The sequence below is a fragment of the Chiloscyllium punctatum genome, chromosome 3, assembly GCF_047496795.1.
Source record: "Chiloscyllium punctatum isolate Juve2018m chromosome 3, sChiPun1.3, whole genome shotgun sequence".
Taxonomy (NCBI): domain Eukaryota; kingdom Metazoa; phylum Chordata; class Chondrichthyes; order Orectolobiformes; family Hemiscylliidae; genus Chiloscyllium; species Chiloscyllium punctatum.
In genome coordinates, this window is record NC_092741.1 from 43,765,422 (window position 1) to 43,788,422 (window position 23,001).

Consider the following 23,001-nt stretch of genomic DNA (forward strand, 5'->3'; position numbering starts at 1 on the left):
CACATTAACATTACGTCTGACAGTGTGGCATGAGCTCAATACTGCACTGGAGCATCAACAGAAATTAGAATCACTGAGATATAGCCTGGCTGGTGGTAAGATGGGCACACCCAGTCACTCTCATCCTGCACATGGAAAGTCCATTGCATGTTACCCTTGAAGGGTAAGAAGGTCTGGAAAGGGGCACTGTCTATTTTTTTTCTGTCAGAGCTCATCCCAACCAGTCCTGTAACATTAGATTCTGTGCTGATCCTAGGGATGTACAACAAGGCAAGCATCAACTACTTCTACAGGAGCAGTGTGCCACAAGGATCGGTGCTGGGACCACTGTTTTTCATCATTTATACAAATGATTTGGATGTGAACATAGGAGGTATGGTTGGCAAGTTTGTAGATCACACCAAAATTAGAGGTGTAATGGATAGCGAAGAAGATTACTTCAGAGTACAACAGGTATTTGATGGGATGGCTAAAAGGCCCAGGAGTGGCAGATGGAGAGTAATTTAGATAAATGTGAGGGGATGCATCATGGAAAGGCAAGTCAGGGCAAGACTTATACACTTAATGGGAAGATCCTGGGGAGCATTGCTGAACAAAGAGACTTTTGAGTACAGGGGCGTAATTCCTTGAAAGTTGAGTTGCAGGTAGATAGGATAGTGAAGGTGGTGTTTGGTATGCTTGCCTTTATTGATCAGTGCATTGAGTATAGAAGTTTAGAGGTCGTGTTGCATCTGTATATTGGTTGTATCGGTCACTTTTGGAATACTGTGTGCAATTCTGATCTCCCTGCTTTAGGAAGGATGTTGTGAAAGGGTTCAGAAAAGATGTTGCCAGGACAGGACAGTTTGAGCTATAAGGAGAGGCTGAATATGTGAGGCTATTTTCTCTGGAGTCGAAGGCTGAAGGGGTACCTTATAGAGGTTTATAAAATTGTGAGGGGCATGGATAGAGTAAATAGACAAGGTCTTTGCCCCAGCGTGGAGAGTTAAAACTAGAGGGTACAAGGTGAGAGGGGGAAGACATAAAAGGGACCTAAGGGGCAACATTTTCACACAGAAGGTCTTGCATGCATGGAATGAGCTGCCAGAGGAAGTGGTGGAGGCTGGTACAATTACAACATTTAAAAGGCACTTGGATGGGTTTATGAATAGGAAGGGTTTAGAGTGATATGGGCCAAATGCTGGTTAATTGCACAAAGTTTATTTAGGATATCTGGTTGGCATGGATGAGTTGGACCAAAGGGTTTGTCTCTGTGCTGTACACCATTATGACTCTATAAGTCTATGACTATCATCTACATCTGTCTGAAATATGCTGTTCTTCCAGTACAAAGAGCTGTCCACAGCCAAATACTACAACTGGTACATCTCAAGGTTCAGGAGCATGTGCTGAAGGATGTACTAAAGTTTGGACAACAGCCACAAAGATTCAATAGTGAAATGTTGGTACCTAAGATTTTTCAGCCACATGCAACAAAGGATTGGGAACTGTATGGAACCCCCTCAGATGTATGCTTGACATATTATGTATGCAGTAAATATCATGGGTATTACAAGATTGGTGGGACACAACAGAGTGAAATATGGTATAGTTAAATTTTATTGTGATATTTAAAATGAAATTTTTTTCAATAAATTTTATGAATAAGGCATATTTTTGGTTAAAAAAGTCTATGTTTGTGTCCATGTTTTCTGGATTGGGGCTTTGAACCCATGAACTTCTGACATAGTACTAGCCATTATGCCATGGGTATGAGTATATATGAATATATATTATGTGACTATGGGTAAGAGTTCTGTTATATATTTACAAATCTGACAGAACCTTTGTGGTTAAATGCTAAAAGCTGAAAGTTGCTATCTGATATAGGTAAACTTCAGCAAATAATGTCAAAATTACATTCTTACTGTCAGTCTCCCCACTCAAATGTTGTGAATTATATAGCCCTCATTGTACTTGCTTGATACATATGAACTGAACAGTGTTCATAGTTAGGCTTGTCCACTTCAGACTTTTTGATAATTCAACAAATTTCAATTAATGCCAATACTAACAATCATCGAGCACAAAAAAAAACTTCCAGACACCAAGAAGCCCCATTCCTTCAGCTTTTGATTTTTGGATTATTTTAACTTTTCTTTTGTAGCCCTGCTTTCCTTTTTTATTTTGTACCTGATTTTACATTTGTTTTGATATTCAATTTAACCTTGCTGGTTGAGAACCCATAGTTTTCATTAACAAATTTTCAATCTGATTTGTTTAGAAAATTCACAAGTATTTGCTGGGTTCAGACAGGTGTCAGAAGCTCTGTAGAAGGCTCTCTTCATTAGTAGAAACTACTGTGTAATATTAATGGAAATTAAGAAGGCAGTGACAAATCTAATATATAGTGGTTGCCACTGGTTTGCCATCAGTGGTAAAGTATGGGTTGTATATGCATGCTCATGTGTATGTGTTTGTAGCTACTGCAGTTTATTTGTACACTCAATGTGTATACATAACTGCATAGCTTTATGCATGCACGTTTCTGTGTACATGTGTATCTCTATGGGTATCTACATCAATCAATGTGTTTATCTGTATCGACTTTTGTATAAAATCATGAGGGTATAGAAAGGTGAATGTTAAAGATCTTTTCCCTAGGGCTGTGAATTCAAATCTAGGAGGCATATTTTTAAGGAGAGAGGAGGAAGATTTAAAAGGGGTCAAGGGGCAACTTTTTCACGTAGAGGGTGGTTCATGTGTGGAATGAACTGCCAGGACTAAGTGGTAGATGCAGGGACAAGTGCAGCATTTTAAAAAAGCATTTGGACAAGTACATGAATAGGAAAAGGTTTAGAGGAAGCTCAACCCAAAATGTTAACTGATGTTTCTCCACAGATGCTGCCAGACCTGCTGAGCTTCTCCAGCAATATTTATTTTTGTTTTTGCTTTTCAGCCATCTGCAGTTCTTTTGATTTAGGTTTTGAAGCATATGGGCCAAATGCAGGTAGATGGGACTAGTTTAGTTTGGGAAACTTGGTCAATAGCGACAAGTTGGACCGAAGTGTCTATTTCCATGCTGTATGACTCTGTGACTCTAAGTATCACATGTTCTGTGTGTTGAGATATGTCTATGGGTCTCAAGTGCATATATAAAGAATGCATGCATTGTTTTGGAAGTCTATGAATGCAAATATTGTATGTACCTATGTGGTGTGTTTCTACATATGCGTATATAGTATGTAAGTTTAGTATGTGTGTTTTTGTCTATAAAGTATATATGTCAGTATTGTTAATGTTTGTTAATTACATATTAACCTCACTACTCACTGCAAATTAAGTCAAAGCAGAACATAAGCTATAGTCATGTATAGGTAGAACAAATGACTCAGTTCTGAATCAGTTACTATTTAAGACAAAACTACATTCCCTTTTAAACTAACGCAATTGTTGGCTAAACCACAGAAGAACTATTCTGTATGAGCATTACCACATGGCTTGCCTCAAAACATTTGGTTGCATTGACTGATGGATGTACAAATGACAAACTGCACCAATTTCTTTGCTTGATCATTGATTTGTTTTGTTGCAATTGGAAAGCAGCTGGTGTTTAATGGTGGAAATAATCAATTACCTTTGGAGTTGGTTGTGGTAAACCGACCAACGCCTGGCGATCAGACCCCGTAGTGAGATCAATGTTGTGAGTTTCTAACTGGGTGACAGCAGTGAAGAAAGCTGGTCCAGGTAAAGCAGTTGTTGGATAAGGATTAACACCTCCATTTACTTCCTTGTGCCCCCGAAAATACAGGGCTACCTGTTTTCTTATTGTTGATGTCCTAGGTCCCCTTTCATGTTGCACAGCTATGAGGAAAACACATAAGAAGATGGCATTGGAAGAAGCAAATAAAGCATAGTAGGTGCATTTTAATTTTCTGATCTATTCAATCATTCTCTGGTTATTTTTATTGCAAAAAGGTAATGGAATTTAAGAATAACAAATCTCTTTTGTCAGATATCATAGTGCATATCTGAAGTTAAAGAAGAAGGGAAACATTTATGGGCACCCGCTGTCTTCATAATTGAACAGGACTGGAAGGAAACTCTAAAGTAATTATATTTAAAACTGAAATATCTAACCTAGGTAATTACAGTTATGTTAACCAAAGGTAAATAATAAGTGAGATTAATCCAGAAGTGTACCCAAGTATAGAATGAGAAATGATTAAAGAGGCAATTCAGTCCATCTTGCCTGTTGCAGAATTTAAAAAACGAATAACACAAATCACAATTGATTCATAAAACTAAGCCATAAGTCATAGTTCATTTATTGAGGCTATTATAAATAGCTGTCAGTGTTGGTCTGTGGTAGCATGCTTGCCTGTAAGGTTAAAACAATGTAGGTTCAAGACCCACCTCATGGCTGATGCAGCAAATTATGGCTTGCAAAAGAACTGTTTATTGTAGTGATACGAAACTGAAATCTTCCCTCCATGCTACATTTTCTATGGCACTATTTGAAGAAGAGTATAGGAAGTCTAGAATGAACTTGCATTTTTACAGTGCCTTTCAGTTCATGCCAACTGAAAGTGTTTCACGGCCAATCAAATACATTCTGAGGAACAGTCCTTGCTGTAAACTGGCCAAGCAATTTGCCCACAGCAATAATGTACATAATCAGGTCTGAAGGTGACATTTCCTGTTTTCTGGCCAACACCTACCACTCAACCAACAAAATCTGAAACAGATTATCTGATTATCACATTGATGTTCATGGAATCTTGCTGTGCACTATTTGCTATGCTATTACAAAAGTATTCAGTTGGCTTTAAAACTCTTTCAGGAAGCCCAAAGCTATGAAAGGCACTATATAAATGAAAGTTCCTTCTTTAAAGTAAATTGCAAACCTTCCTTGCAAGATTGAAAAATCATTCACTTTGTTGTGAGCAGACATTGAATTGGATGGCCCCCTATTCTCAGGGCTTTGGAAGAATAAGCATTGATCTGAATGAAATATAAAACTCTTCTAGGGCTTGGGAAGGTAATGTTAAGAGGCTGCTTCCTCTGGGTGGAGAGTCTAAAATTAACATCCTTAGTCTCGGAATAAGGGGTCAGCCATTTAGTATTGAATTACAGAGTAGTTCACTCAGCTGTAATTTTTTACAATTCTCTACCCCCCAAATAGCTGTCAAGACTCAGTCAATCTGTCTATTTAAGACTGTGATGAATCAATTTTGGGAACCCAGGATACCAAGGTATATGGGAATAGGGAGGGGATGTAAATATTGAGCCATAATCTTATTGAATTATGAATTAAGGGAACCAATAGTCTACCCAGACTCCCGTTTATGATATTCTGTTCACCAGAAGACCCTCAACCAAGTTCCAGCTCAAAAATTTGAATTGAACCAAAAAGGAGGATTATAAGCTGGAAAAAAGACACTAGATGAAATCATGTATAGCAAGCAGGAATCTCTTATGACTCCTGTCTCAGACACAAGAGAGATACCCATGGAATGTCAGTTGAGTTAGTTCTTTGGCCTCTGTTAATTTTTATCTGCATAAATATGCTGTAGATCCAGACACTAAGTGTGACTGAATTAAATTAGCAAATGACAGTAAAATAATGAAGACTGCAGCAATGTAGCATCCAGCTGATGAATAACAGATAAACTTCAATCAATTGCTCATTTGTGTGCCAAAATTGAGAATGGTTAAAAAATGTCAATTGAATGAAAAGTGAGCAATTAAAATAGAATTATTACATGAGATTTTAAATGAACCTGTGAGTAACAATAAACTGGTCACTTTCAATCTTAGGTCAATGTAATTACACAGGTAAATGTTAGCATCTGCAGCTGGCAGAGTGGAATTACATGCATACAATGATCATAATGCAGTTCTATCGAGTTTTGCTCAGCACGAATTAAAAAGTATATACCTCCTTTGCAAAGGATGCCACTAACTACAGCTGAAATGATTAATGAAGAAAGCTTCGTGAAGCTTAAGTTTTTTTTAGTTTAATTGTAAACTTGGTAGTTCACAGCAAAATTAAGTTTGATTAACTTTGAAAATGGATGAGAGTTTCGAAATGCTTTATCATCGGGGCAAATTTGCCCACTTTCACGGTTGTACTGAGGACAAGGAAATGCTCTTGGTTAATGAGTGCACGTCAGAACGATGACTTTAACATATTAACATAGTTAGTATAAATCAGGTTGGATTTTTAAAATTTCGAAATAAAGAATATTGATGCGAATTAATTTTATCTTTTTAACGTAGCCTTCACTCGCCGTTCACCCCGAGTAGTTGGGTCATATTGTGACCCATGGAAATGTCGCCACGGCAGAACTAAAAGTGGGTTTGTACTATAAAATCCCAAACTTTGTAAGAGTGAGGAATCCATTCGGGCCGTGGGGTTTGTGCTGGTTTTATTGAGCATATTATTCGATCATCATTCCACTTGTTTAAATTTTCGGCACTAGCTAGGAAATCCTTGTTAGTGTTGGCTGTGTGACCATCTGAGGAGTCCTGCCAGTCTTGTGACCAAACAAAACCAGGTAACAAAAGTAAGTTAGACTGGACATACAAGTGTCGCAGTATTGAAGGCAGGATTTTGTTGTAGTATTAAACGTTTAAAATTGGAGGTGAAATCTAATCATTGTTTATGGATATAGGAAGCTCTTCACTGCCCTTTGCAGAGTTCAAATCTATAGTTCACTTTAGCTGTGTGCGCGTATCACAGCACCTCAGTTTTACAATTCTCTACAACTACAGTTACAAACTCAACTTACAATAGTTTTACAAAATATTTCGGGCGGCGGAAGGAGAGGTGTGCAATACTAGTGAGGCTATCATCGGATTTAAATGTTAAACCGAGTGCAATGGTAGTTCATATTAGGTCTAGGTGAATGAACATCCCGTCAGTACCAGACACAGACGAAGTATCTCTCTGTCGTACCGAAATTGTCCAACCTCCTAAAACGTTGCACAGTCAATTTTATCGGCTGGCCGGGACATCCAATTGTCTTAATCATAAAACTAAAACACCAATAGATTGACACTCAACCGTACTTTAACTTGAGATATACTTTTCCAACTAAATCGTGTCAACCAACTTATTTGATGTCAACTGATACCATACAGACAATTTGCAAATAAACAGTCAGCAATTTCAGACTGAAGTTTGAATACTGAACTGTTCAGCTCACCCCCACCTTCCCCAGGGCAGTTAAGGATGGACAGTAAATGCTGGCCAAGCCAGCGATACCGCATCTCCTGAATGAATAAGGACAAAATCAATATGAGTCAGGGTGAGACTGATCATCGGTTTCCTCTACAATTGTGACAACGGAAGTACTACAGATTTAAATATATTTATAATTGTGTGTATGCATTTCCTCAACAGTGACGGGGTGGGATGTTTAAGGAACCAGGTCGAAGAGGGCAAGTGTTCATGAGAGGGAGGGTCTCACCGAGCGAGACGCAGAGAGGAAAACAGATGAAGACGGTAGACTTAAAAAGCAAAGCAGCTTCTTGTGGTTCAGTGCTGATGTACATACATCTGAACTTGAAAAAGTCTGAGTTTAAATCCAACCTGCCCTGGAGAATGCCATAGTTTATCCAAATGGTTGATTAAAATAATGACAGAAAGCTGTAAAAGTCTGATGCGAAGTCAACATTAACTTCGGTTTAGCCTCCAAACCGAATTTAAACCATTCATTTACTTCCCAATAGTTTTAGTCTTCTGCCTAACTGCAACATTGTCGAGACAGCACATGAGTTGGAGGATAATGGTATAATACAATAAGAACTGATACGGTTTTTAGTATATATATATATATATATATAATATATATATAATATATAATATATAATATATATAGTTTTATATATATAACATAATATACATATAATTCCAAACAATGGCATTTAAAAACTTAATAATTTTGAGTTTTCGTGAAAAAAAGTGCGAACGAATGCATTAACCAATCCCATCTTTAGAGGACACCTGCATTGCGCAGGGGAATAAATTGGCCCTTTTAAAAATTACACCAGTCTTGCAAGAACAGATCGAAACTCGGAGGAATGACACTCCAGCCTGGAGCCAATAGGAAAAACCTCAACTTCAGTGTGCAATCTCCGTTAGGAGATTTAGCTTTCACAAGAGCTGTGGTGATACCGAGATACCGCAATAGAAAACACAGATCTCGTTGCTAGTGTGTCTCTGCGTGTTTGACAGGAATGACTCGAATCTTAATTGTCCCTTTTAGTTATCCCAAATTTCAGTCAGGTATGAACTGCAATCACAATTATAGGGAACAGGGCAGTTAATTTATAAAAAACAATGTCCCTCAACCAGCAATGAAACAAATGCCCCGATCATCTTTCCAAGAGTTTGGGCTGTGTGTGAGGAATTTTCTATTTATACTTTCCATGCGGTGATTATCTTCAACAAGAAGTTGGAAACTGCAATTATTGAAAATGTGCTTGAGTCTTAAGCGTCCCGTGGGCATTTAGGAATGGGCAATAAAAGCTGGTTTAGACAGCAATCCGACGTCCCAAGAATGAATATTTTGTTTAAATCAAACAATGATATTTTTCCTATTTTGAGCAAAGAAGAAAATTAAGGGAGAACGAGTCAATGACAATAGTGTTGGTACGGGAGCCCTGACGGTATTTTGTGATGTGCTCCATCATTGAGTCTCTAATGTTCTAATTTAAAGGTTTTTTTTATTCTTAAGAGTCTGGGGAAAATAGTTTTTTGTAGAAGTTTATGAATTGTTAGATATGAGATATATCTGGCGAGGAGTCCGGTGTTTTTTTTTAAAGGGAGGATTGGTTACTGTTTAACTTCACACAAAATAAACTTCAAACACAATCAGACAGGTGGGGCTGGTGTAGTGAAGGTGGGAATCTGAGATGAGAAATGTTACCGTCTTTGTTCATGTTAACTTCAAGACACTTTTTCAGTCGGCAAGCTCTGCACTGGTTTCGGTGTGTCTTGTCTACGGGACAGCCCCCCTTTAAAAAGATAATGAATAACAAAGTAATGATCCACAAAATATTTCACAGAGACCAAATTTATTTCATTTCAATCACCAAATCGTCTTAAATCACGTGCTTAGATTCTATAGATATAGATATTTGGCGAGTTACAAACTAACTCTACAACTTCAGGGTACTGTTTAAACGCCTGATTTAAGCAAAGTATATATGTTTCATACATTCACTTTGCTATATATACCCATATATATATATAGCCTGAAACTAACCAGCAACAAATTGCTAGTGATTCCGTTGAAACATTACCAGCTACATAAACGAGATATTATATTCAACAGATTATGGGAACAACTGGGCTGGCCACGATGAAGTGTAACCCTGGTCAAAGGTAAATGAGCCCCAACCAAAGTTGATTAAACTTTTGAGATTCTGGTAGTGCGGTTCCAATTCAGAGAAGTGAAGAGCGATCCTTTCCCCATTGGCCAGCCCGTCTCCCAAACGTTTTCCATGAAGGCCGGGAGAGACAGCAAAGGCTCCCAGCCCGTCCCTAGCAGCCAATAACAAGCAGGGGCTCCGTCCTGTCTTCTTCCAAAAGAAGATTGAATCACTTTTTTTTTAGAAATTAAAATAATTTAGGACAACTTGTTCCTGGCCATAAGCCCCGAATCATTCTCACTCTGAATTCCAGTGTATAGACATCTCAGTAATACCCGGATGAGATGCAACTGGGAAGAGGCGCGCTTTCTACATGAAAATATCGAAGAATTTATCTTTTTGGAAAAGTATGTTGTTTTGCTTATTGGAGTGGTTTAAATAATTTCATTAGAAAGCACCTCCAACCCCCGCCCCCACAACGCTCCCCCCAGAAGGTGAAGACAGGCAAAAGCGCATTTTTTTTTAAAAAAAGGATTATTTCCAATGTTTAATTGCGCCCAAATGCACGGTGTGCACAGCGAGCCTGGGTAGTCTGCGCCCCCAGCGTTTGCTCAATACCTGGTTGCCTGACTTGCAGACGTAGGTTCTGTTCCGACGAATACTGCGCTTGAAGAACCCCGAGCAGCCGTCACAAGCATAAACTCCATAATGTTTCCCAGAACTGCGGTCCCCGCACACCCTGCACGGAATATCCAAAATGCGACCTTGGAAAACAAAAGCCATGTTGATCGGTTCAAGTTTGCATTCACGCAGCGGCCCGGGACAGTTAAACCAAGACAGTCAGTGACCCAGTTTCACACGGTGCTGGGGGGCCCGACAGTGAACGATTAGAATTGAAGATCAAAGCTCGCCAAAGCTTGGACGAAAGTTTGACAAATCAGGGGCGGGTACTCTACGGGTGGAATATCGGAGCTTTTTTCTGATGTCTCGTAATTAAATTGTGGTGTGAATTTCGGATTTCTGCAGCCGCAGGCTGTGCATTCACGAGGAGAGATGTTAGATTCAAGGAAGTCAGAGGGACCCACGACGGAGTGTCACAGATTTAGCCGAAATAAAAGACACCAGATGTACTTTATCAGCTAAAACTTACATCCTGTCATTGTGAATCCATTAAAATCATTTTCTACTCGATAGGTCCGGACTAGTAAGCACAAGGAAGTAATTCCAGCCACATTACATGTGACATTAGTGATCAATCAGGATTAATTAGTATCAAACCGGGAGATTTGCAGCAAGGAGATGCCTATATTGTATGTGAAACTGATTGTATAAACATGTTTGCAAGAGACTGCAACCAACATTAAACTGGAAGCAGATTACAGTCATCACTGGAACTGATAACACCTGAAGAGATCTTTCAAAATAAAAATCAAATTTGACGGAATCTGGCCACTTTCTCACCAAACAAACCCCATTCTGCGGCAGAGGAGAAATCTGATTGCATTTGACAGCCGTTCCTTGTGCTCACCCAATCGACATTGGATCTTCAAAAACAACTTCGCCCCCAGAGCTGACTAACTCGTATTTGAAGAAGCAGGAACAAATCTCTCATTCTTTCTAAGATGTAAAATATTATAGCAAAAGCCGAAGGCGTTCTGAAGGGCCGGTGAAATGGGAGGGTAAACCACGTGTTTGTTTCAGAAATTGTTCAATACCCTCTCGCATGTGTCCTTTTCGCTGAACATAATTCGTCCCTCGTCACTTCAACTTGTCAACGTGTTTCTTAATTATGAAAGAGCTGCGAACGTTGGAAATCAGAAACAAAAACAGAAGTTACTGGAAAAACTCAGCAGGTCTGGCAGCGTCTGTGCAGAGAAATCAAAGTTAACCAGGGAAGGGTCACCAGATCCGAAACTTTAACTTTGATTTGTCTTCACAGAAGCGGCCAAATCCCGATAGGTTTTTTCCAGCAACTTCTGTTTTTGTGACCATGCAATCCTGAGGCGATGGGTGAAGGGTTTTAGCGTCTAATTCCATAAGTGACTGTGCGGGACAGAGGGTTCCACAGTCAAGTGGGCAAAAAATTAACCTGGCTTTGCCTCATCATGAGAACAAACTTTGTTATATTTTTGTCAGGAAAAGAATTGATCTAAAATACGAGAGAGGAACGATTGGTGCAAAACGTATCCCTTGAAGCTGGAATAAAATTGTGCTCTGGGTTAATATTTGCACAGTCTGTCGCTTTATCTGAGTTCATATTGAAAGCTATTGCGAAGCTTGTCCTCAATAATGTTTGGAAAGCCTCACTACTCGGGCTGACCGCAGCACCGTAATGCGCATCATTGTACATTGAGGTGTTTATCACACCTTTCGGAGCTGCTGCTGCTGACCACTGAACGACTTGTGTGAAATTCTAAGCCGCAGGTGGCGTTCGACAGGAATGTAAAGGCCGGGACTTTGAGAGACTGGATTTGCACAGACAGCGGGAATTACAACAATGTCTGGGATGGCCAAACTCCGAGACGGGAGATTGGGGAGAAAGTGTTCAGTCAACGATTTCCCATTGAACTCGTTGACTGCTCCCAATGAGGACAAGCTGTCATGACTTTTTTTTTCAAATGAGTCCCGACAGCTGCTTTATACAAGAGCTGAAGAAAAACAGGACTATAGTGAAGGGGGTTGAGGGGGTGGATTAAAACTTTTTCCAAGGATGGGGATTCAAAAGTAGCACAATGAACCAGGGCAGGAAAAGTATAGAACACCAAGTCTCACTTAAACAGCTATTCTGCTGGAGTTCTGGATAAACGTCAGTGTCTAATGGAAATGAAATAATTTGGTGGATGTATAATTGTGGTGAGCATGTTCCCACCTGCCCATTGATTTGCCAGTGACCCGTCAAAAACGGTAGCATGGGAATTCGGAAATGCCAGAATGTATCCAGGGAAAACCAATCGATATATATATATGTATATAGGGAAACGGGTCCAATCGTGTGGTGTCAATTTCACGTCAGACTGGCAAGGCCAGGCCACACAACAACTTTTCTAACATCGAAATAAAAATAAAACTGATACCTTAATTTATTCATTTTGTTGCTCCTTTGTTCGTAACTTCACCAAGTTGTTCAAAAAAGAGACCTCGTCTTTAAATATATGTCAATAGGGGAGGGTGAGTACTATAACCTGCAAAAGGTCTTAGGTATTCTATGATCGCAGCTGTGTACCACTTGCCAACAACACTGGGAAGGTCAGGTGGAATTGTTATAAAAACAATTAAGCAATTTCAAAGCGTTTGAATGGTTACTGGCTATTCCATTTCTCTTCTGTGAAATAAGAAAGAGAAACTGCATGTCTGTCAGACAGATAAACTATTAAAAACATATTAAGAATTCTTGTGACTGAACCGCCTCTCCTATGACTTAAAGCGAAAGGACATATTTATTAATACCCTTCTTTCAAAGCTGTTTGCTACTATGTAGCTGCATAAGATGGCTTTCAATCCCGATCCAACCCATAGTCAGCGTTTGCAGCGTCCAAACCTATCTCGTTTCTGAACTTCTCAGTTATAATTTCATAGGTGCAGCTTTGAGGGACATGACTTAACCACTTCCAGGCAAAGACAGTGACTTTGAAAGTGAGAGGAACCTTTACTCTTTTTTTTCCAACCGGATTGTTAACAAAGCAACTGTCTCATCAGTCGATCGACTGCTTTAGTCTAGACGTGTGTAAAATCAGAAAAAAGAAACACGATTTCATCCACTAGGAAACATGCCTTTAACTTCTGTCAGTAGGGGGTCATTTGACACTTATTGTGTGTAATTATTACTTAAAAGTATATGGCATATTCTATTACTGTAATTACCCTCAACGTTATAAACCGTTGAAAGAAGTTATCTTTGATTCAAGGGAAGTGATTGTTGGGGGACGAGTCGGTTTCTATTGCCACCCATGCAGCGGTCTTGTTTGTGCTTCACATAAACTAACAGGCAGAGTTAGAGAGACAGAGAAAGAAAATAAACTTTATGTTTCCACAGCCCATCCAACAATAAAAAAACAAACCCAGCGCTGGGCATGCGTAAGGCTACTTTGCAAATAATGCAGAGGAAGGAAAAGGAACACTGAAAATCATTCTATAAAATCCTGAGAATGAAAATCTCTGCTCATAAAAAGGCCCTTAATTTATATTACACAACAATTCTGGACTGCACATAGCAATACAGTTTCTCAATACACCCCCGTCTTGCAAGAGTGCGCTCTTCTGTTGGATTGTCCTGTTCTGAAGTTAACATTTCAAATTACTTATCTCTTTATGAACTCATGTTTGTTGAATTTAATTCAATCAAACTTTGCCTTTTTACAGGCCGCTGGCTTCTCCTAGTAGCTGCGCTTGGAAGATTACCTTGCTCCAACAGTAGAATTATATATATCAAACTTGGGGAATTCAGAATGCTAAGATCATTTCTTTAGCTGCTCGTTTTACATTTGTTTCTCATACAAAACTGATCAACCTAACACTGTCTCTTACCAAAGCACTAATCTATATTTTATCTTGATTTGCACTCCCCCTTTTAAAAAAATCTCGATGTGTTCTTTATGACAGTAAAGATTAAGTCTGTTTAGAAAAGCAAAGACGCGCATCTTCTGTATCTTTGAAAATTAAAAGTGCATTCACTTCCCTCTCAGTCTCCATGCTGATGTAAATTTCTAACCGTGCCTTTTATAAGCTAGTTGCTTTGGAACATCTTTCATTCATATCAGCCACTCCACTCTTTACGACTTTGACTTTTTTTGAGATCGTGCGCAGATTTACAGAGGATTAAATACTTTGTTCGATGAGATATTCGATGTACTTCTTAATGAATTCCTTACTAATGCCTCGAATGATTTTATGTGACTGCTTGATTGATTTCACCCAGATGGATTTAAGCTTTCATCTGGAGGCCATTTGACTGCGATTTGTTTGTGAGCGCGTAGTTTTAAAGTCTACATTTATACTCTTAACATCCTTCAGTACCAACAAGATATTTACAATTAAGGAGAGTGTGAAATTGTTGTTTAGCCACTTCAACAATATTCACACGCAGCTGTGGCCTGCAAGGCTTGGAGTAAGCGGGAAGGAAAAACACACTAAATAAAGGGAATCAATACAGTACAATGATAGAATCTCCTAATCTAATCGCTAGTGAGAAACAACAGCCTCGTGTGAGAAGTGAGCTATCACTAAACACAGCTTTATTACCACGGGAAGGGTGTGTGTGTTATCCTAAATTACATGCGTGTAACATAGTAATCCTTGAGATAACCCACACACCTGAAACATTGGAGTCGATATACTGATAATTGCGAAAATACAATATACCTGAAAAGATCTGGAATCGTGGAGCTAGGTTAAAACGAGAGATTGCTGATTCTTTCCTGAACTGGCGAAAACACACTTTGTCCATGTGTCTCAAAAGTAACAGAGACCAATTACCGATTGCTGGTCGAAGCTTCTTTCAGTTTTCAGATCAGGAGTCTCCCAATATAACTTTTTCTTGTATGTGTGGATTAGGAAGGAATCCACCAGGACACTACACTATCCTTAAAAAGGTGTCACCACAGACTTGAAAGAGAAGCAAAACTGTTCTGTACCAGCAGTCGGATTGCGAATCCGGCTAACTAGGGTGTGAAAACTTCCCGTGAAATAAGATCGGTTTGCGTTTCGCTGTGAATAGACTTTTTATTTTAAAAAAAAGAAAACCCACATCACGTTAGCAGCCATAAAAACTTGGAACTTGTTCCCAGGCCACCAAGTAAGATCTGAGGCACTTGGACAAACCGCACGGTATCTCACTGAACTCCGAGCTGTGGGTCTCTATGGTCTGGGTTAAGACTGTCGAGAAGTCCGTGGCCCAGCAAAAAAATAACCCCCGCAACCTGAACTCAGATCGCTGAATCCAATGACAATCATTACAACGAAATTTTTTTGCTGCCTTTCTAAAGCACAGGCTGAGATGAAAGTATCAAAATTAAGTTCTAGCACACACCCACTTCCCTCGAACCAGCATTTTAAACCCAAAGAGTTGGGATGCATCTCCCGCCCAGGGTTGAAATCATGGAACAAATTCATATTTATACACATCACCCACTTGTTGATCCGGAAGGCTTGCTCATTCTTGAGGTGTTAGATCTGAGGATGGCCGGGGTAGTGTTTAGGAGAGAGCGGGTACTCTCATGAGGCGGTCCAACAGTGCGAAGCAGCGCGAAGGGAATTCGGTTCCAGTCCTTCCGTCGATCAGCCCCGGCCGCTCTCGGCTCACATAAAGCGGAACGAGAACTCCGAATAACATCAGGCGCCTTTGCACCAGTCAGTCTTCAGCCTGTGACGTCCATAAGTGGTCAGCTCTCACCGGCTCTCTCTTGGGAAGTAGGAAGGATCTGATCGCTGAACTCACCGTGTCCATCCGTCATGCAACAAGCCTGTGGAAGTTCCGATCGTCACAGCTGTCAGCGGTTTCAGAGCGAGAGAGAAAGAGAGAGAAAGAGTCCTGACTTTCAATTTGACCGGACAGAGAAGAAGTTGCAAGCAGCAGCTTCCGGTAACGTGAAGCAAATGATGATGATTTTTGTTTTGGACACTGGTGGGATGTGCAATGACTGTGACCTCCCGGATCTGGTTTTGGAAGGTAAGGCTTTCACACAAACAGGAAATTTGAGGAAATCAGCGCGGGTTAACAAACACCTCCCTTGCCCAGTCTCCAGCGTGCATCTCGCTGGTTTTCCTTTGGCCACATTAGCCTCTTACGTCAGTACCCTTCAGCCTTTAAGATGCCAATTGCATTTCTGAGCCTTGGCTCGGCTTTAAAGTTACAACGAAGGGGGTTTTGTTTTGCGCCGAAAGGTAGTTGGGTGGAGGGGGGTGGGGGTGGTTGGGAGGGGAAGCTGTGATTTTGTCATCTGATCCAAACAGAGAGAGAGAGAGAGAGATAGAGACAGAGATTCTCCGCAATAAAATGTTTCTGTTTTGAATCAGATTCACTGGCCATGAAGAGAAAACAGGAACAGACACATGCGCACCGTCCTCAATAACAAAACGGGCAGCGATCTTTCATTTCAATAAAGTGCCTTTAAAACCGACAGCTCTTAGCCTTAGCTCACAAGGCCGGTGAGTAGAAAACAACATATTCCTGTGTAAGATTGTTTCAGTCTGTTAGTTGCAGAAAACTTTCCTGTTAAACGTGGCATCCCTCTCCTGCGGTATTAACGTTTAAAATTACTGAGGAGGTTCTCTAAAGTGGAGCCCGATTGACAAACTGCATTAAGTAAACAGAAGGATTCAGTTCTTGAATACCTTGCCAGGCGCTGCAAAATGCAAAAAGCCAAACCTTTATGGTCATCACCACGCGCTAATATTTAAACCCACTTTTTGTTTTGCTTACTGAGGTAACAATAATCTGTTAATCGGTTAAATGTAACAAGGAGACTCTGTAAATTATTAACTGCCGATCCCAACTGATGCAAAAACTGCTCGAGAGCTTCCCTAGCTCTGTATGTTGAACCTAAAGTCGCTTTTATTGGTGATAACTGGTGAAGCAAGAGGTTGTTAACCTCTCGGATGGAGTTGTGAGGATTGATACTTTTCCCGAGTTATCACTCGGTTGTGATTAAAGGCTCAGTGCATTGTTCTTGTTCGCTCTTGGGAAGGGTTTGGCCCAGGGCGCCGCAAATCTGACTAAAAGTTTCTGCACCTTTAATCTGCTACAGTTACTAACTACATAACGAGCAGGGATCCGCGGGGTTTTTTTTCTCGCTCTCTGGCTGAAGTGGATTGCGCTGTGACATCGGTCACGGTGGACTGATGGACTTGGCTTTAGCTGCAAATCCTCTTGTCCGAATCTATCTGCGAGTTTGACTGTGATGCCCTCTAGGCGATCTCGGTTATCTAACTTGTTCGATCTATTACCAGCATGAAATCTCCTTGGAGCAAAGCAGTGGCAGCCAGTTCCGCCCACTCGCCTCCATCCACCATCACCAGTCACATGACCTGTGAAAATCCCACATTAGAAAGATAGTTTAATGCCATTTTGAAAACTTGAGTACAGATCAATGAGGTTAAGGCAACATTACATTCAACTGAAATCCAGGGCCTCAATATATGCCACCACTCCAATGCTTTACATTGGATTGGATTCAGAGCACACGAATGAAAAGTACACACACCTATAAAACGTGGCAAGTGCAGATTTTCTTTTTAAAATGCAATTTTGCCAAGCATCACTTGGGGAATCTGAAACTATTTAAAAGTGACACTACTGTAATCATTCTGAGGCTATTCATTGTAACTATATAATTTATTCGAAACTTTACTTGATAACTCACTTTTTCATTGGAGTTCAGAATACTCAGCATTACTTAATGAGATGCTTGTTGTCTGTACAACGTTGGGGAATGGTAATGTTCGCCCGGTTAATGCGCTCGACCAATAGTGTAGCAAAGTAGAAATAAAAAAGAGTTAACTTCAAAACTTTCCAACTCTTACGAACGATCAAGGTGAATGGTGGAAGGAATCCGAAAGTTTTTTTAAAAAATTGAACGATAAGGATATTCAAAGTTGTTTGATTTGTGTTAAATCTTTGAACATTTAAAATAGTCGTTCTTCTTCCGAATAAGGGCAGGGAGAGACAGGGAGGACCCGCAATCTATAAGCTACTGGGAAGTTCTTGAGCAGTTCGCTGATAGAGCCTAAAAGCATTGCAGCACTATATTAGGGATAAGCTTAACACCTCCTGTTGTAAATTAATAAATTCAAATGGAACATTTCAGAAAGAAAATGCGATTGGCGATAATTTCATTGACAAAGTGGAATATCAATTCAGATCAGCAGAAAGAGCTGGGTTGTTACACTATAATCTATTCTAATAATTATTTCAGAAACCCGGTATGAATTTGACGCATTCTATCAGTCTTGACCAAACCTAAGCGATTTCACTGCCTCTCGGTGATTAAAAAAACAGGCTTACCTGTAATGCTGATCATGAGAGTTTAGTGTGAAATACTCTTCCCACAGTCTCTCCAATGCCACTTCCTCGCTAGCTCACATCCAGTGATGCCTCGAGCACCTTGACATGCATAACAAGATGTCGCAATCTGGAGAGGCTACTGCCCACTCACTCGGGATCCTGCATTCACCCCTTCCGTCAACAAAATGAGATAAATCTTGGGGGAAAGAGCAAGAAATCCGGGTTATAATATTGCAAACGAAAATGTATTAGCTTGTCGAAATACGACCTCCTGAAATGCATTGCCCTTTAAATTCAATCCAGAACCCTTGGGCAGCAATTTCAGATTAACCTCAAAGTCGCCTCTTTGGAAGAAAATGTCACTTTTGTATTGTCACCGCTTAATTTATTAACGTTTGTTGCAACATGCCTCCACAAACACCTTCCTTCCCAATACACGGATTGAGTCTTTCCCATATTGAACACAAATTCTAGGCTAACATTTCAGCGCAATAAAGACCTACACTGTAATGTGCAAAGTTTGCATGAGATATTCAAAATCAAGGACCCATCTGCCCTCGCATGTGAATGCAAAAGATCCCAAGGCACTTTACAAGATTAGGGAAGCTCTCCCCAGTATCCTGGCCAATATTTTCCATCAACTGACATCAATAACAACCAAACAATTGGGCCATTTTCACATGCTCGTTTAGTGCGCATGGCAATGGACACTACACTGGATGTCTGTATGCAACAGTAACTACAGTTGAAAAGATAAATTATTGACAATAAATCACTTTGGGATGTCCTGAGGTCTGCAATGCATTCCATACCTGCAAATATTTCCTTTTTTTGTGGTTGTTTCCTAACGTTGACTAACGAATTTTTGCTCCAGATTGTATTATATGACTGATTCACCAAATGAAGCTTCAGGCAAAGATGCAAACGCGGCGTCTTTTTTTAAGCGTGATAGGGTCAGTTTATTTTTTATTCGCTCCTGGGGCGTGGACGTCTCCATGATGTATTATTCCTAGTTGCCCTTGAGAAGGCGGTGATGAGGTGTCCTTGTGCAGTTCACATGCTGGAGTCTCACCCACAATGCCGTTGGGAGGCAATTTCTGAGAGGAGATGCTCCGTATATCTGCTGCCCTTGTCCTTCTGGGTCGAAATGATTTGGAAGGTGATATCTAAGGATCTCTGGTGAATTTCTGCAGTGCACAATACACATACTACACACTTCATGGGTACAACTAGTGAGATAATATGTTTTTCCGCCTTTCGCGTAAAAGCCAAGTAACTTAACCGGGGTCATTTACAGTTTTATTTGTACAGTAAGTCAACAGAAGGACTTGTGTTTACAGCTATTTTCACCATCATCCGATGTCTCAACTCGCCTCACAGACAAAAGGCCACTTCTTAAGTAATGTAGAAACATGGCAGCCAATGTGCCTCCAGCAAGCCCTCACATACATTAATGTGATGATGACTAGGTAATTTTTTTTTGGTGTACACATATCGATCAGACAAGACGGGATAAGTCTCCGGCCTTTACAAACCCTGTGGGGTTTTTTTTCAGCAGATGGAACGTAGTTTAACATCTCGCCCAAAATACAGAACCTAAGGCAGTGCAGCTCTCCTTCAGTACCACACGGGGAGTGTTAGGGCCGGTGTTTGTGCGCATGTCCTCAAATGGAGCTTGAACCTTCAGCTTTTTGACCTGGAGACAAGAGTGGCACAAATTCAGCCAGGTCTAGTATCTGAAACAAAGTATTTTATAACTGCTGGAAATACTACTTTAGAAAAAAAAAGGCAGGACAACTTTAAAGGAGGTAGTGGAGCAGAAGGACCTGGGGTTGTGTATGAATGTATGAAGGCGGCATTGCAGGTTGTGAATGTGTTTATATAGGTACAGAACACTGGGTTTTAACTGGGTCATGTGTGAAAAAGCGAGGAAGTTGCCATAAACCTTTACGAAACATTGGTTCAGCCTCAATTTGTGCATTGTGCCCAGTTTTAAGCAGCACATTTTAGGAAAGATGTGAAGGCGTTAGAGAGGGTGCAGAAAAGATTTAGGGGAAGATTTCCAGGCACGCGAGACTTCAATTGCATGGATAGAATGAGGACAGCTGGGAATGTATTCCTTGTAGGTGAAACTGAAAATGAGATTTAATAGTGAACTGTCTGGACGAAGAAGGAAACTTCTAAAACCAGGAAACACCAATTCAAGGTGATTGACAAAGCAGGCAACTGTATCATCAGGAATAGGTTTTTATTGGAGTTAACGGTTAGGATCTGGAAAGCGGTGCCTGAAGGCTTAATAGAGGCAACTTCAATCACGATTTTCACAAGCCAATTGGATAATTACCTGAAGATTAATAAAAAATACAGGGTGGCGGGGGCAGGTGGTGAAATGACATTAAATGAGTTGATTTTGCAGGGAGCCACAAAAACACGATGGGCCTAACGGTCCCTTCCCATGCTGTAACCATTCAATGACTCTGTACTAACATAGTCCAATCCAAGCTCGAGTACTCGGCAGCGGACACAGTTGGTGTCTACTTTCCAAACATAGGGTTCGCATTTCCTCAATGCCAGGCTTAAGGCGAAAGATTGTAAAAGCAAACTGGTAACAGGGAAGTCTTCGAGAAGCCAAGAGTGGGCTGGATTTTAACATGATGCAAAGACACTGCAATATATCCCGTCTGGATCACTCAATGCAGCATGGCATTGCTTGTGAGGGTTAGCGGGGCACGAAAGGAAGAAAACCCAGCCAAACCGGCAGTTCCACTCAGCAAATCAGTTCAGGTGATCGATAATCGATGCGGGAGAAGTTTGATTTGCTGAGCCCAAGCATTTGAGTCTGTGGGACAAGGTCCTTCTGTTGCTCTATCCTGGAGGAACATGACATTCCAGTTGGGAGCAGTGTTCCCCTAACTTGCATTTTACAAAGAATTAATAGTGAATAAAACAGTATCCAAAAATAGGAAGTGGATGCCTGCACCATCGATCGGTTTCATCACAAGTTTTAACATTTAAACTAAATGCAGAGAAGGTTACCATAGGCTACAGGTGATCGTCAAGAGGGCCGTTCAGTTTGAGGAGCAACAGCCACTTAATACATTTCCTCAATCACTAACTCATTAAAGGCGCCCGTACGTATATTGTAAAATAAGAATTAAAAAAAAAACAAAACAAGCAAAACAAAGCACAGGTTTGCTTCTGCAATGTTGTACAACTGTTGCCGAACCTGTTGCAGGTCGGGCCACGACAAATCTATCTATTTGGGGCAAATTGTGAGTGAGAAACTTCCGCTCGAACTATTTTAGACAAAACTTTCCTGTTGAAATGGATAAATCCCGCCACATGAAGGTCTGAACAATGGCCGAATGCAGTGTGGTGGCTGTGGCCGAGCTGGCTCGGAGCTTACAAAGAGCGGATTAATTGGTGCCTTGGCTGACTGATTCGAGATGGCTCCAGTCATTCAGCACCACGGGGAGTCCTATTGTCCCCGGCCTGATTCCGAGTTTTCACAAACTCGAAACAAAAGTCAATTTCTTTTCAAAATCATCCCCGTGTTTTTGCTCTATGAGGTGACTTGTCGGAGTGGCGGACAGACGAGAAGCTTGACTCTCTTTTGCGTCTAGGTACGTCTCTAATGAGTGTGAGAAAATCGCATTTTCTTACATACACAAGTGCAGGAATGTACTGGCACACGGAAAGTGCAAAGGATTTGCTTCGAATGCTGATTTGCCGCGATCCAGAGAATCACATGAAAAAAAAGGGTGTACTGTACGGCCAAATACTAGATTTCATTCATTACTAGAGAGGGAGCATTCCTCGGCGGCAGTTTGTATTTCACTGACTGCATCTCAGTTTGAAGCTACACCTGATTGATATATATTGAAACGTTCAGCTGTGCAGTCACTTTGTACAGCGTTGGCTTCTGCACCAACCAGTATCAGGAATCCACTAAATAAATAGGACAGCTCACCCAGTTCATTCAACAAATCTATTATCCGACCTTTAACAAGTAAATTAAGCCTTCGTGTATATGTTTGTGGCTATCTTAAAACGGCGAAATAGCAAGCCAGCCCTCTTTTCTCTCCAACCGCAATTACTCACAGAGAATGGTGAACATAAAGTGGGTTTATGATCCTGGGAGAAATGATGTTGTGTGCAGCCACAATCAGTCCTAAGTTGAGTCTTTTTTTTGTGCCTAATCTCTCATTCGAGCCAAAAAAAGAGTAAGTTTACAACTAGGAGCACAAAGCCTCCCTTCTCTTTTAGGTTGGGGAGACCTGAGTGACCTATAAAAGTTAATTAGGAGGTTAACAAAGAATAAGCTGCAGCAGAATACATCAGCTCTCATCCCCAGCAGAAGATGTTATCTATTAATTAGGAAAATCGTTAAGGTGGCTTTATGGAATGGTAGAAAACCTGCGGTTGGCGGTCAACGGTTTGATCCGCCCGCCTCAATTACAATGTAGTTTAGTTAAACTGAGGAGACGAGAACAGTCCCTCTTCCCACCACCTCCCCCACCACCCTCCCCAAACCCCAGAGTTCAAAATCGGTGAGTGTGAGTTTCAAGGGATACAGTCGAATTAACTAGCCGGCGATCGTTCAGCGCCTTGATTCTCAGGCCATCCAAACATGCCTTGGTCAT

General features: G+C 40.7%; 1 protein-coding gene across 3 annotated transcripts in view; it reads right to left on the reverse strand.

Moving 5' to 3' along the window:
• The window catches only part of nr2e1 (nuclear receptor subfamily 2, group E, member 1), a 41,136-nt gene extending 22,717 nt beyond the window's left edge, over nt 1-18,419 (reverse strand). Inside the window, exons 1-4 of one of the 3 annotated variants that reach the window (XM_072552444.1) lie at nt 18,359-18,419; nt 9,979-10,124; nt 8,916-9,003; nt 3,617-3,843 (exon numbers count right to left, since the gene is read on the reverse strand). In XM_072552444.1, the coding sequence (XP_072408545.1) occupies nt 3,617-3,843; nt 8,916-9,003; nt 9,979-10,124; nt 18,359-18,374 (477 nt within the window). In that variant the 5' untranslated portion in view covers nt 18,375-18,419. Of the gene's footprint in view, nt 1-3,616; nt 3,844-8,915; nt 9,004-9,978; nt 10,125-15,487; nt 16,152-18,358 lie in introns of those variants that run through there. The other 2 variants (XM_072552435.1, XM_072552452.1) reach the window with 2 other exon arrangements.
• Nucleotides 18,420-23,001: the final 4,582 nt, after the last annotated feature.